Source organism: Dioscorea cayenensis, unplaced genomic scaffold, assembly GCF_009730915.1.
Source record: "Dioscorea cayenensis subsp. rotundata cultivar TDr96_F1 unplaced genomic scaffold, TDr96_F1_v2_PseudoChromosome.rev07_lg8_w22 25.fasta BLBR01001521.1, whole genome shotgun sequence".
Taxonomy (NCBI): Eukaryota; Viridiplantae; Streptophyta; class Magnoliopsida; order Dioscoreales; family Dioscoreaceae; genus Dioscorea; species Dioscorea cayenensis.
In genome coordinates, this window is record NW_024087912.1 from 20,320 (window position 1) to 35,256 (window position 14,937).

General features: G+C 34.9%; 1 protein-coding gene across 1 annotated transcript; it reads right to left on the reverse strand.

Annotated features, from left to right (window-relative positions):
• Positions 1 to 1,623: 1,623 nt before the first annotated feature.
• LOC120256592 lies at positions 1,624 to 2,451 on the reverse strand. Its single transcript, XM_039264252.1, has one exon. It carries the CDS (start codon positions 2,449 to 2,451, stop codon positions 1,624 to 1,626), a length of 828 nt encoding a protein of 275 aa, XP_039120186.1.
• Positions 2,452 to 14,937: the final 12,486 nt, after the last annotated feature.

Below are 14,937 nucleotides of genomic sequence, written 5' to 3' on the forward strand. Positions count from 1 at the left end.
AGTCTTAAAGAAGGGAAGGCTCCTTTCTGCTGACTTGGAAAGGAACCTATTTAGGGCGGCTATTCTTCTAGTTAAGCGTTGCACCTCTTTCATAGATGATGGAGATCTCATCTCAAGTATGGCTTGAAGCTTCTCTGGATTAGCTTCTATCCCTCTTCGAGTTATCATGTAACCAAGGAATTTCCCAGATTGAACCCCAAATGTACATTTGTTGGGGTTAAGCCTCATGTCATATTTCCTTAATACCTCAAAGACTTGGTTGAGTTTTTCTGTATGAGATTCACCTATCTTGGTCTTGACGATCATATAATCGACGTAAGCTTCCATAGTGTTACCCAAAAGGTGTTTGAATACCTTGTTCACCATTCTTTGATAGGTTGCTCCTGCATTTTTTAGTCCAAAAGGCATTACTTTGTAACAATATGTCCCTTTCTCAGTGATGAAAGCAGTCTTTTCTTTGTCTGAGGGATTCATCTTTATCTGATGATATCCTGAGAAAGCATCCATGAAGCTTAGCAACTCATAGCCTGAGGTCTCATCCACTAACTTGTCGATTCTTGGTAAAGGATATGAATCTTTTGGGCAAGCTTTGTTAAGATTAGTGAAGTCTATGCATACTCTCCATTTTCCGTTTGATTTCTTTACCATTACAACATTGGCAAGCCATTCTGGGTATTGGACCTCTTCAATGAAATCAACTTGAATTAGTTTATCTATCTCTTCTTCTAGAGCATGTTGCTTTTCGGGTGCCAGATTTCTTCTTTTCTGCTTTATCGACTTTATACTCGTGTCCACATTCAAGTGATGAGAAATCACCTCCAAACTAATACCTGGCATTTCAGATGGTGTCCACGTGAATACGTCCACATTCTTTTCAGGCAAGCGACCACCTCTCTTTTTATTTCTTCGGTCATTCCGCTCCCTAAGTAAGTGACCTTATCTGGATCATCATCTTTTAGCCTCACAGGTTCTACTTTTTCCATAGGCTTTGGCTTATCAGCTGAGTCTTCTGAGATTGCCAAGGTTTCATCCCTTAACAATTGTTTCCCTTTGATGGAAGATACATAACAGCTACGAGCTTTCTTTTAATCTCCTCTTACTTGCCCTATTCCTCTTGAGGTTGGAAACTTCATTAGCAAATAACTTGAAGAGAGCACAGCTCTCATGTCATTAAGCAAAGGCCTTCCTAAGATTGCATTGTAAGCTGGGGACACGGACTTAATTACCATAAAATTTGCCATTCTTGTAATGTGACGTGGTTCCTCACCTAGCGTGATTGGCAACTGGATTGATCCCATGATAGGAACTGATTCTCCTGAGAAACTAAACAGTGGGGATGACACTTTCTTCAATCTATCACACGATAAATTCATCTTCTCAAAGCAGTTCCAATAGATAAGGTTTACCGAGTTTCCATTATCGATAAGAATTCTCTCTACTGGGAACTTCATAATAGTTGCGGAAATAACCATTGCATCATCGTGGGGCATGCCAATATCTCCTCGATCTTCGGAAGTAAAAGTAATAGGTTCTTCATTCTCTTGTGTTTTCATGATGTTGTTAACTTCATAAGCTTGCCTTGCATAAGCCTTCCTTGATGAAGAGGTCTCACCTGCTAAAGTTTCACCCCCGATGATAACATGTATTGCTGGGTGAGATGGGTTGTTGTCTAAAATGGGGGGTTTTCTCCCTTGTCTTGGAGTCTTTTTTATCATTCATCCCCTTGTAATCTTCAGATCTTTCCTTTTTTGAGTAAGATGGTTTCCCGTTTCTCCATGCTTCTGAGTAGACAAATCTGTTAAGCTTTCCTTGGCGCACTAGAGATTCAATCTCATTTATTAGTTCTCTGCATCTATCAGTTGAGTGTCCATGGGTTTTGTGAAACCTGCAGTATGCGTCCGTAAATTTGCCCATTGTCTTGTTTGCCTTAGGAGGAAAGGTAAGGAGCCCAGATCCTTCTATACTTGCCAGGATAGTAGAACGTGGTTGGCTCAATGGTGTGAAGTTCTCAAATTTGAGTTTTGGAACTTGTCTGTGTTCATTTCCTCTTCCAGTCGTTCTCCCTTCATCATTTGTTTCATCTCTATCTTTTCTTTTCTTATCTCTGTTTCCAGCATTGATGTGCCTCATAATATCCTCCGAAAGGATAAACTTATTAGCTCGACTGAACAGATCTCCCAAAGTGAGGGGCTGATCTAGGGAAAGGGATTTTTGAAAATCTCTTGACCTTGTCCCTTGAAGCATTCCTGATATTGCCACTGTGGCTTGAAGATCCTGTACTTCTAAGGTAGCAGCACGAAATCTTTCAACATAATCTTTCAGGCTCTCTTTCTCTTCTTGTTTAATGGTCAGAAGATACGAAGCGTCTTTCTTTCTTCTAGCATTAATAAGGAATGCATCTATAAATTCTTTCCTCAACTGATTGAAGTTTGAAATTGATCCTTCCTTCATATTATTAAACTATATATGTGCGTGGTCTGTTAAAGTGAGCGGAAATGCTCGGCACATGATTGCATCCTCCCATCCATGAAGAAGCATCACCGCCTCATAGTTTTGCATATGGTCATAAGGGTCACCCTTTCCGGAATAAGTTGTTAGTTGTGGTATCTTGAACTTTTTGGGTAGTGGCTTTACCATGATTTCCTTGACGAAAGGTACCTTACTTCTCTGTGGTGTTTCCTCAGTAGGAACCAGCTTCTTCTGTTCCAGTACCTGTTCAATCATTTTTTTTAGATCAGCTGTCTCCTTTATGATAAAGGTAGATTACCCCGCATCTCTCTCAAATGCTTTTGATTCTCCTTTGTAGGTGCTTTCTACCACCTCTTGGATTTTTTCTGTATTTTTTTCGGCTAGTGGAGGTTCAACCCTCTCTTGGTTATGAGGATGTGGATCACCTTGCTCTTGTTGTTCCATAGCTTGCTTTCCCTTGTGATAAAGGTTGGATGGGAGTGTTGCTTGAGGTAAAGCTTGTTGGACAAAGAGCATTAGATCATCCAACTTTCTGTTGTTTTTATCGAACTTCTTTTTAAGCGCATCATATTCGCTTAAAGGAATCGTTGGCACTGTATCTCTTGAGGGCTCAGGTGGAACCTCTAACTGTTCTTGAAGGTTTTCACTTTGAGGAATCATTTCATCTTGAGTAGTAGCCATCTGAGAGCGTGATGTCTGGGACTTCCTTGGTGGCATTAGCCTTGATTGAAGAGACTACACGAAGGTAACCTTGCGTGATGGCCTTTTGATCGTTTCCCACAGACGGCGCCAACTGTTGTTGGCCAAAATACAACAGTGAATTTATTGGGGGCATTGAACTTGTAGAACTTCGAGTTTGGAGGTCGAACAAAAGGAGTTGGAGTCTTTTCCTTCTCTAGATGCCAAGACCTGTTACAGTGTGGGAAGTGTTCCCCACAAACACTCTGATGGCTAAGTCAGTAGAGAATAGACGTTCGTCTTCCTTTGATCTTTTCCCAAAGTCCCCCCCCCCTTTCTTTTTAAATGAGGGAGGCTATTTATAGATATATGCTTAGTTACATGAACATTTCATGTGTTCGCGATCATGGGTGCAAAAGGAGATAGTGGGTGTGAAGTGAAAAGTGGGGTACTACGTGGGTTTGAATTAGTCCACATCAGATTGTATTTATTTCTTGTAATTCTACTTGTAATCAATGAATTTTTTTATTTTTGAGCATTTCTCTGTGGGAATTTGCTGAAATATTAGAGCTTTATTGGTTGTTAAATGATTCTATGAGCTCTTGGTTGTTATGTTGGGCAAATTAGAGATTTATTATTGTAGATCTAATTTGTTTTAGCTTTGTATTATTGTTTATGCAAATCTATGTTTTGGAGATTTTGGTCTATATCACTACTTTGGTTTAGTTAAAGATTAATTTACTACTGCCATTATTTCCTTGAAGTTTTAATTTGTGAACCAATATGGAGATGCCACAGTTCTTCTTTGGTGCCATATGTTGCAATTGTTGAGTTGTTGTTATGTTAAGCATTTGTTGAATCCTAAGATAGACCTTATATGTTCCTTTCATTCATTTATTTATTTGGCTTAATTTGCAGAAACCCCTTACGGATCTGTCAATTTGTTGTGTGGAGTAGATGAAAATGAAAGCACAACATGCTTCTAAAATTCCTTTCTGACAAATTCTTAGAAAAAGCATGATGGTCTTTATCTTTAACATGTACCCTTGAAAATTATGATGGTCTTATATGAGAAAAGCTTTTATTAGTAAGATAGCAAATGGCCAAAATGTCAGAGGCAAAATTAATTCATATAAAACAAGGACTTAATTTAATCTTCATCGATTGCCAACTTTGAAATGAGAAAAATGGTGGGTTTTGATGCTGTTGTCAGTTAATGTGTGAGTTTAGACCTTGTTGTTCCTTTATTGAATTGATTTTGATTAATAAAAAAGAAACAGTAACTGTTAATGGTTTGGTTTGCGATGGTGTTGTAAAACTATGATGGTCTAGTCTGTCTGCTTGTTTAAGGCATCAATTGTTTTGTGAACTTGTTGGGCACTGTTCATATGATACCAAACCTAGTGCACAAGATAAACAACTAATTGCTGGGATTTTATTTGGTTCTAATTCACATTCCATAAAAAAACCTCCAAACTGAAGCAAAAATGCATAAAGTTTGATGTCATCATTGGTGTCATATATACAGGCGCTATTATTTCAATACAAAAGAAAAAATCGTGGTCAATGATAGAATTAAAATTAAGATAAACATGGACTAATTAAAATTTCATGCAGGGATTTGGCCAGAATCAAAAAGCTTCAAAGATGAAGACATGGCTCATGTTCAATTTCTCTGGAAGGGAACTTGCTAGCAAGGAGAAAAATTCAACTACACAGTGCAAACTCCTCGGTGCACATTGGTTTGTGAAAAGAGCAGAAGCAAAAACAAAAAGATCAATTCTATCAATGAAGTGTACCTATGCTGTTTCAAGTATAAGTGTGCCTTCTGTAAGGAATAATTGATGAATTTAGAGAATGTGAATCATAAGTCATTTTGAAAGATCAACGGTTTGGTTTCTAGCCTTGTGTCTCTATGTTTAGCCAAAGGAACATATGGAGTGATTTTATTTTCAACCATATCAAAGTCTTACTTTGGCTTTTGGTTTTAAGATTGAATGTCTAATATATTATATTCAATCAACAATTGAAAGGCTATCTAGTCGCCTTTTTCAAGAAGTTATCATAACAATTACAATACTAGTGTTAGAGTAGAAGAGTTTCCCTTAGTTGACTATGTATCAGCAGCAAATCTGTTAGGCGAGACTATTTGGTGAGTTTATGATGATTGCTTGTGAGTGGCATCTTTCAGTGATAAATTGTCCATTGATTCATTTATTTAATTTTTTCTATTCATAAGGATTGCAAATGTTGTTTCTACTCTCCTTGCTAACTAAAACATTATCATTATGTAGGTACAATATTTGAAAATCAATGAGAAAAGTGGATATCAGGCGCTTCCATGAGTGAGATATTTAACCATGGCGGAGAATAAGTTAGACTCATTTAGAACAAGCATCATTGAGAAAGCATCTTATGTAGAAATTAAATTGATTTACAGAATGCTTTCATTGAATTTGAACAAGATTCTTTATTGATTAAAAAAAAATAAAGAGGATCTTTACTTTCTCATTTATGTCAATTTTAAGGCGTGAGATTAATTAATTAAAATATTAATGTTGTCCTTGATACTCTTTCATATATCTATATTTGTGAGAAGTAGATTTGACTAGTTATTAAAGCATCATGCTTAAGTCACTGGATTCAAGATAATACAATGGCTTCTATAGACTATAGCGGCTAATTTTCCCACCGCTATAGAATACCAAAAAAATCTGACGGAAGAAATTTTCGGCCCTTATAGGACTTATAGCGGCATAATTTATTGCCGCTACAGATCATTGTGTGACACACGATTTGTGTGTATATACCTCAAGTACACACGTTGTCAAGTAATACCTAGTGGGTGAGTACAAGGGTCATATTCCTCAGGGAATGATGAGAGGCTCATATTACTTCCTTTTCGCTTAATCAATAGCCTGACATTTATTGATTCTTAAATCTATTCCTACAAACTAATTAAAAATACAATTGAGGATCATAAATTGCAATTGAAGGAGTTGGATAATCGTATGATGATTCCCTCAATAATTACTTGTAATATAACGTTAAGAGGTGACAATTTGATCTAGTGTTGGACCAGGGGAATTCAAGGGCCTACTGGTCCCAATCTCTTGGTAACAAGGTCTAAAGCACTAGCAACTTAAGATAGAATCTCTTCACCCCAACCTCCTATGTCCGCTTTAAGTTCAAGAACTCCACTAAAAGGGTTAATTAAACCCTAATACAGAAACCTAACTATACCTAATTTCTTAGCGCATGCATTAATCTAACAAGGCATGGATGTTCTAATGTGTGGGAATCTCTTCCTCACAACATCAACAAAATAGCATAAAAGAATCATGTAATTAATCCAAGATAACCAAAAAGAATATATTATTGCCAATAAAGATTCACAAGTAAAGATTAAGGTACATTGACATGCAATTCCATTCGAATTGGGGCCCTCTAATGGATATAAAAATATTAACCAATGAATAAGAATAATCCACAGAAAGAAATAACAAAAGAATTTCTAAACTAACTCCCTCCAATAGGTCACCGATGGTTGATATTGAGAAGGTCCCAAGATTGTCAAGAAAACACCAAATCTCTTCGAGCGCTCTCCACTATCAATGCACGTTGAATCCTCCTTGAGAAACTCACCGAAATCCACTGAAATAATGATAAATCTCGTCTCTAGCCACGCAGGACTCTAGAAATTCAGCCGTCTCTAACCAAATTTGGCAAAAGAATTCCCTCTCGAATTGTAAAACCTACAGGTATTTATAACCCTAGTCTGCCACGACGTCACCACGCTCGTTGTGAAGGCCGTCATGAGTAAATTTCTATTGCTTGGGCCGCAAGTCGTGTCCTGGCATAGTCTGTCTCGGCATTGTGTGAATTAGCCATGGACGTTATAATTCACAACGGCCATTGTGAAGGCCATTATGACTTCTGTGCTATCTTCTGTGGCTCCACACTGGAACGACTGAGTAACGGTCGTGATGGAAGTCGTCAACAGCCGTGGTGACATCTGACAACGTTCATTGTGGCTGTGATGGTGCTTTGGTTTAGCAAGTTGATCTCTTCTGCTTCAAAATGCCTCCATATTCGCTTCTTTAACCCTTAAATGAAATAACAACCCATAGGGAACAAAAGAATTAAATTCTGTACTAGTTTGGTGCTAAACATGTGAAATCTCAAGCTAATGTAGTATAAATGATATGTAAAATAAACATTTTCAAGAACTTATCAAACCTTCCCACATTTAAGCATTTCCTTGTCCTCAAACAAATAGAGAAAAATGAAAATTGAAAGACATGATAAGTGCTTAACCTCAGGCTAAAAATGATGGAGTTTCAATAGTATAAGGAAACAATCAAATGCTGGATATCATAAACATGCTCTGTAAAGAGTAGTCAACTCTACGACGAAAAATACTCTCTCAAGTGTTTGTCTCTTATTTCATTGTCTTATAGTTTGGAGTGTGTTGCAAAAACTTTCAGGGCATTATTTAACTCATCTTTATACTTAACTAAGTTTTAAAACAAGTATGCACATACTTTTTTTTTTCTCGAGGAAGCCCTTTCATACAAGATTCAAGCGGCTTTCATACAAGATTCAGGCGGCTTTCATACTACGGGTTTATAGTCAGTAGCTTTCACACTTCCCAAGAGGCAGCCCACTCTTTTGATAGGGCATACAGTGTATCCGACTTGTCTTGAGTGACTACACACTACAAAAGGGGTAGCCCTTTCTGCTGTAAATAATTTTTGAACTTAGAAAAGATATAAAATTAATGACACCCCTACTATAAAACATCACGCTCGGGTGGAGCTCTTTAAAGGCAAAGTTAGGGCTTAAAAGGGGGGGACTCTTCTCTTGACACCCGAAAAACCCTAGGAGGAGGCGACTTCACCAGCGTATTTAGAGGCCAAATCTCATGATTTAGTGAGGGAGAATCAAAGGGAGAAGCGTTATTAGGCAAGATCTTCACCGATTTCACCTTGGGGAAGCTTGGAAATGATGAGGGAAGCCGCCCCCATTACGGCGTCCATGGAAGCCATCCACACCTTTCCTTCTCCTCTTCTTGTTTCTATCATTTGAGGGAGTTTTATCATGCATTTTATAGTTGTTTCCATGAACCTATCTTGTGTATTTGCTTGTATGGACGGCTAGACCCCAAGGTCACCAGATGTAGGTGAGCCTTGGGGTGAACTTGTTTAGTTGAATGCTTTGAGTTGTTTAATGCATTTGGTTTAAGCTTTGTGATCGTTGATGTGTTGATTTGCATGAGAACTCTATATTTCAACTTCTAGGTTGTACTAGGTTGTGTGACCAACGCCCTTGTACTAGACACACTTAGCATAATGGGGATTCATGTATGAATACACTGTGACCATCAGGTATTTTATACCCCTCAAATCATTAGGGTTGGACCTAGGTTGAGTACATCCAAATTAATCATATAATTAAGACATTTCCATATATTGAGCAGTTCATAGCAAATCCTTCCTCACCACATACATCGTCACATACATGTCTGTTGCTCAATATATTGGACATAAACTAATAAAAGTTTACATACAAACATCCAAACGTTTGAAATTTTAGGTTGTGCATAACTAAAATTTAGATAACTAGAAGAACAATTCTGATGTAGGAGACATTGCATCCACAACACTCTATTGAGGACAGACCTAGGCATGAAAATAAACAACAAAAACAATTCTCCATCACTTATTTTGCATATAAGCTAGCATTGATCCCTAGAAAATATGCCAAATAAGTAATCATACCATGATCAAGGATAGTTTCTATCTTAAAGCACAATGCACTTAGATTATATAGCACAACAAAAGAACATATCTAAATTATGTTCATGGGAAAACCATAAACAAATATATGCCATGAAAAGAAAACAGTAAATCAATGGAAAAGGTATGATTTCTACTTAAAACTAGAGAAACCAATAATTGAAAATAAAAGTGAGATTGATAACTACTATATCAAAGAATTTTTTATGAACTCCACACCTTAAAGGTCATGATTGATATTATCAAAGAATCTATTTAGCCCAACTTTGCAAAATTTCTCACGTAATCCAAAAAAAGGTTTGAGCTCGTGTATCATTAGCCATTAAATACTTATACACCATGACAACTTGTTCAAATGGAATACCTATACTACATCAAATTCATATACTTATCTTGAAGCTTTTTTGTGAAGCTTACTAACTGATTGGACTTAACAGACTCAAACACATCTCTAATAAGGGGTGGTCAAATTGTGGATTGCACTATCATTTCCATGCACTTTGCGTTTACCTTGCTATTTCTTTCTTTGTGTTGGACTTGTTGCTGGCATGGGTTCAAATATATTAGGTTGACTAAATGGGGAGGCATTACCATAAGCATCTACTTTCCAAAGGACATATCATTAAAAAGCTGTGCAAGAGGGAATACTTATTGCTCTGACTTGTACTCCATTTTTGTGCCAATATGACTTTTAGATATGATGGAATGGTGGCCACTAGCTTCATCATTGCCACATATCGTCTCAAAGAGGTTGTAATCCTCAATTCAAATATTTCTCATCCTCCTATCAGAATCATTTTCAAGTTCTCATCCTAGCCCATGCCACTTATCTCTTTTAATCTTTTTATTCTTTACCACCTCATCTGTATTGTCTTAAGATGATTCCTTACATTGACCTCTGTGACTATCACCATGGAAGTATCTTTCATAGCTTGAATAACACCATGAATTACCTATGGCTTAAAGCTCTTATCTACTTTTATGCCTTGCTCAACTTGGCTTGCCATAAATTTTATGAGAAATGACTTTCAAATGATGTCCATCTCTTGTTTCCCAATGTCCTTGATGTGGTCTTTGATGCCCTTTGGTTGTATGTAGATGCATTATATCCATCCATTTTGACATTTGAAAAAGATATGCAAACCCCATAATAAATATAAATCAGGCACCAAACATATAATTTGAATAGAGCAAGCATTGACGATATTCACTTATACATTAGTAGATATCAAAGCAAATTTTGCATCATGATTCTACACTTACATTGAATATTATTGTCAAATGTAAGAAAAGACTTTACATGAAAAGTGACCTCACAATAACAAGACAACATGTAACATAAGAACATGTGATGCTTGGGCTTGTCAAAATTAACTTTAAATGTGGCTAATTATTCGTCCACATCTTGGTTATAATTTGATCATGATAAGTAGCCCACTCTTGTGCTTCTTCACTTTGTTCCCTAAGATGTTTTGTGAAGGTAGTTATGAAGTCCAATCTTTCTCAAAGGGGACAGTCATGCTCATCACTACTATGGATGTAATTATGTAAGGTGAAAGGTGCCAACACGAGCTCCACCTATGTCTTAAATGAAAAAAAAAAGGCCTATATGCAAGGACCTTAAAGTGGCTCTTCAAAGAACCAAATGCGTGCTCAATAGAGTTACGCCTAGATGAATGTTGTAAGTTAAAGAGTTCCTTAGTATTTGCAGGAGTTCGGAAGCTGAACTCTTTCAGATGATATCTAACACATCTGTAGGGGAGTATAAAATTAGGTCTTGTGGTGTAGGTGGCATCAACAAATTAATTCTTTCCTAATTACAACATATAAAATAAATTTAATAAGTTCCATTGTCATAAAATTGTGTATATAAAACAAATAAGTTGGACATCTTTAGGGACTTTTAGCCCATTGGGTTTCCTAGTGTGTTATGAAGAACTAAAGAATCATGTGTTGGTCCTTCCTAACCAATGAGAACAAAAGTGTTACGAAGGTCAAAATCTTCCACTGCGAGGACATTCTACCTTGTTTAAGGTTTTCTTCTTTAAAATATAACTACTTTGGATATTGGTACAGAAGCATATATATGTGTCCCATCGAGGGCCTCAATACAATCCTAGGGTTGAATGTTATATGCCAAAATTAATCCCACCAAAATAAAATATTTGAAATCTAACATAATAATACCTTCAAATAAGGATATAGTGTGCTCCTTGCTACTATGTATGGTGGGTTTTGAGTACTTTGTGGTTGTATATACTCATGTTGTAATTCACTAATTATAAATAATACGTGATTGAAGTATTTACTAATAGTCTCACTGGACCTTACGAAATTATGCCCAATAATACAATCATGTTCATTATGACTTATGGTGTGCAAGAATATTAATAATTGGCCCTTCACACTCATAAGTACTGTATCCTTTAGAAGCCCTTTTCAACGTAATATGGACCATAGGTTGAAAAAAGTGGACTTGTTCATGCGAATCATGTTAATACCAGTGGTGTTATTCCCATCTATCAACCTAGGCAAATATTTTTCCCTTATTTCTAACCTTTCATGTGATGGTTCTCTACAAATTATATTTCTTTTGTTGTGTACCATTAATAACATGGTGTAGACTACAACTAAAACTGTTATTTATATGAGGTATAGTTCATCATATTCCTCGAATTAAGCCATCTAATATAGGATTGGTAGGAAATATACTAGCTTTTAACCTATAAAACAGATATAAAAGCATTGTAATCTTTGATCTAAAAAAAATTGGTCTTTGGAAATAAAAGTGAAAACCATATACATGTTGTCATCATCGAAAATTATAGAAGAGAAGAATTCATCATGACATCAATGAAATATAGTAGATATAACACTAAAAAACAATCAATGTTAAGGGACGTAAAGGAGAAAACAATAAAAAGTATATTTACATTCATGTTTTTTTTTTATTTTTTTTTATTTTTTATTTTTATATGCATGTCTAGGAGTAAAAACTAAACAACATGCAAAGTTAAGGCATATATAGGAGCAAACACTAAATAATTTGTGTAAAAGGTAGTAATTCTACATACATGATCTATTTCTATTATTGATTAATGATTTCCTATTTTCCTTGAAGAATGCATCAAATGAGTACTATAGAACTCTAAGCATATGCATCAAATTGCCATTTGTGGCTTCTAAGTCTAGTATGTTTAACTAGGGTTTAAAAGTGCACTAGCTATTGAAATTCTTTGTGAGTTTCAAATTGTACAAACAAACATATTCACCTAAAATTGGTTTTCATCATCTTAGGTCTGCCACCACCATTAAGCTGTGTTAACCAACCCACAAAAACATTCAAGCAAGTGTCCGAATTTATTAAACAACAATAACAAAAAAGATATCCCTCATGTATTGAACTTCTTTTTAGACAATCCATCTCAATGATCTAGAGTCCCATTCTCACAAATTTCAAACAGGTGAACATTGCCATATTAACTCTGTCAAATAAAGTGAAATACTATCTCCTTAAACCTATGGTTTTCATATGGATGACAAATCTTTTTTTGGTTTCAACTGAATAGAAAGAAAGGAAACAAACTACATGGCTTTAGGGCTTTTTTGTATCATATATATATATATACACACATACATTACTTCATATATCTAGCATGAATGATCAAACAGAGGAAATAAACATCTGTTGCAAAAATTCTAGACGGTGTTTCCTTGTTTGCATTATTTTTCTTGTTTTCTACATAGTAATTTATGTTTTTAGACACTACCTATGGCTTTTGTCCAAATTTTATGGGGGAAAAAAGTTTTGGCATGCATTAGTGGCAAAATATATATGAGAAGTGCCTCTTTGAAATCCTTGTGACAATCTTACTACTCATCATGAACAAAATGTAATATATTCAATCAAGATTTAGATTTATACAAGAGGAGATTCACTCATTGTTCATGAAAAACAATCTCTACATTTTGAGGGTTCTAATACGCCTTGAGCAAAAACATGTGATCAAACTCTCAAACACATGAAACAAACTCATGAACAAACAATTCTTCAAAATCATAATGACTATTCATTATGAACAAGATGTGAATAGAATAAACTAAGACATGCATTTGTTCAACAAACAATCTTTGTTTTTAGGGTTTTCTTATACTTCTAGACAAATTGATTGAGATCTCAAACTCACCAAACAAATTCATGAACATACATTTCATCAAATATTCATCTCCCTATTCACATATCCATGTTTCTTAATTCAAATGCACAAAGATCAAACTTTTTATTAGATCATTATGCTAATCAGATCAAACTAGTCAATATCACTCCAACATTCATCAAAACACATGAAAGCACCAAAAAATAATAATAAAATAAATAGTAGAAATAGAAAACATAAAACAACAACTACTACATAGAAGGATAAAATTGATTTTTTAACCACCCTTGTGAGCTAGTTTCATACAAATACAACAAAAAATTTGCCACACTAAAATTAATTTTTTTACTAATTAAGAAAGTAAATATATCACATCGGACATTAAAGAGCAGTTCCCAAACTTGATCATGAGAAGGAAAAGAAGAAGAAAAATGAGATAAAGAATAAGATGAAGACTCAAAATCCATGTATCAAAAACATAACTAAACAAGGGTTTTACAAACACATTGGAATCGTATTGAAGCTTCAAGGGAGTTCAAAAACTCATGGTGATTGGTGTTGCAAGAAACTTGCTGAGATTCCCAAATGACACTTTACAGAAGTAAGATCATTCTCCATATCTATTGGATGGTTAGAGATGAAAAGAAGCAAGAGGGTAAGGAGGTCATCTCAACCTCTTGGATGATCTAGTGAACTGTTACGTGAGGGATTTGAAATTCCTAATTTTGTTTTATGTTTTTTTTTTTGCCAAAAAGAAAATCCCTTATCTATGGGATTTGAAAAGTAGAATGAAACTGAAATCCCTTGAAACAAACAAGGGATTTAGAAATTCAATGACATTGAAATCCATGCAAACAAACGGCCTCATAGTTCTTTTCTTGTCTCCTATAATATATAAAAGGATAACTAGTCAATAATTTACTTTTGATTATGTGTGTTAATGAAGAAAAAAAATTGTTAATAGAAAATTGAAGGTCCATATATTGTTAACAATGAAAGAATAAAGAATAAACCAAATAGTGTATGCCCATTTAAGTTGAGAACAATCGGCATTCTTTCAGAAAATTGAGACATATTAAGAATGATTGTTGTAAACATAGGGTATTATATACTTAATCTCACTTATATATCACAATTAAAAATTCTTCCATATTGTGGTTTTTGGAGAATAGGATTCATTCCCATAAAGATAATCAAAGGTTATTAAATAATGGAATATTTGAAACTATTGATTTTATGAACTTTGAATTTTATCATGGACTGTATTAAGGTCAGGAAAGTAGACCACTAAAGTATGGAAAGGAGCTAAAAGGAATTTACTTGAAAACTTGGTTTGTAGCATTTAAGCATTTGGGTTTTTAATCTTTAATAGGAATTTGTAACCCGTATGAGAGAAAATTAGACCAAATGATTGTCAGTGTATATTTTTTTTGGAACTTACTGAAGGGTTATAAAGTTTGTTAATTCAACTCATAGCACTAGAGTTGCAAAGTTAATGAATACAAAATTTTTAGGGTGACATGGTCAATTTGAATAATCAACCTTGAAGGTTAGTTATTGATGAATGTCATATTGTTTATTATACAACTCCTAACTCAAGAAAATTTGGTTGCTATAAATAATATTTATCAAGTTAGAATGAATATTGAATAATAAATCTTTAAGGATCTAATTTGTACAAATTATAACATAGTAGATTGAGTTAAGCAATATTTACTAGAAGTTGTTGAAAAGCAATGAGCTTCTCAAGGTTATGGTGATACAACTTTAAACTGATTAACTAAAACAAAGAAATCAATGTTATCTAGTAATTATGCTGTGTATTTATAATTTCC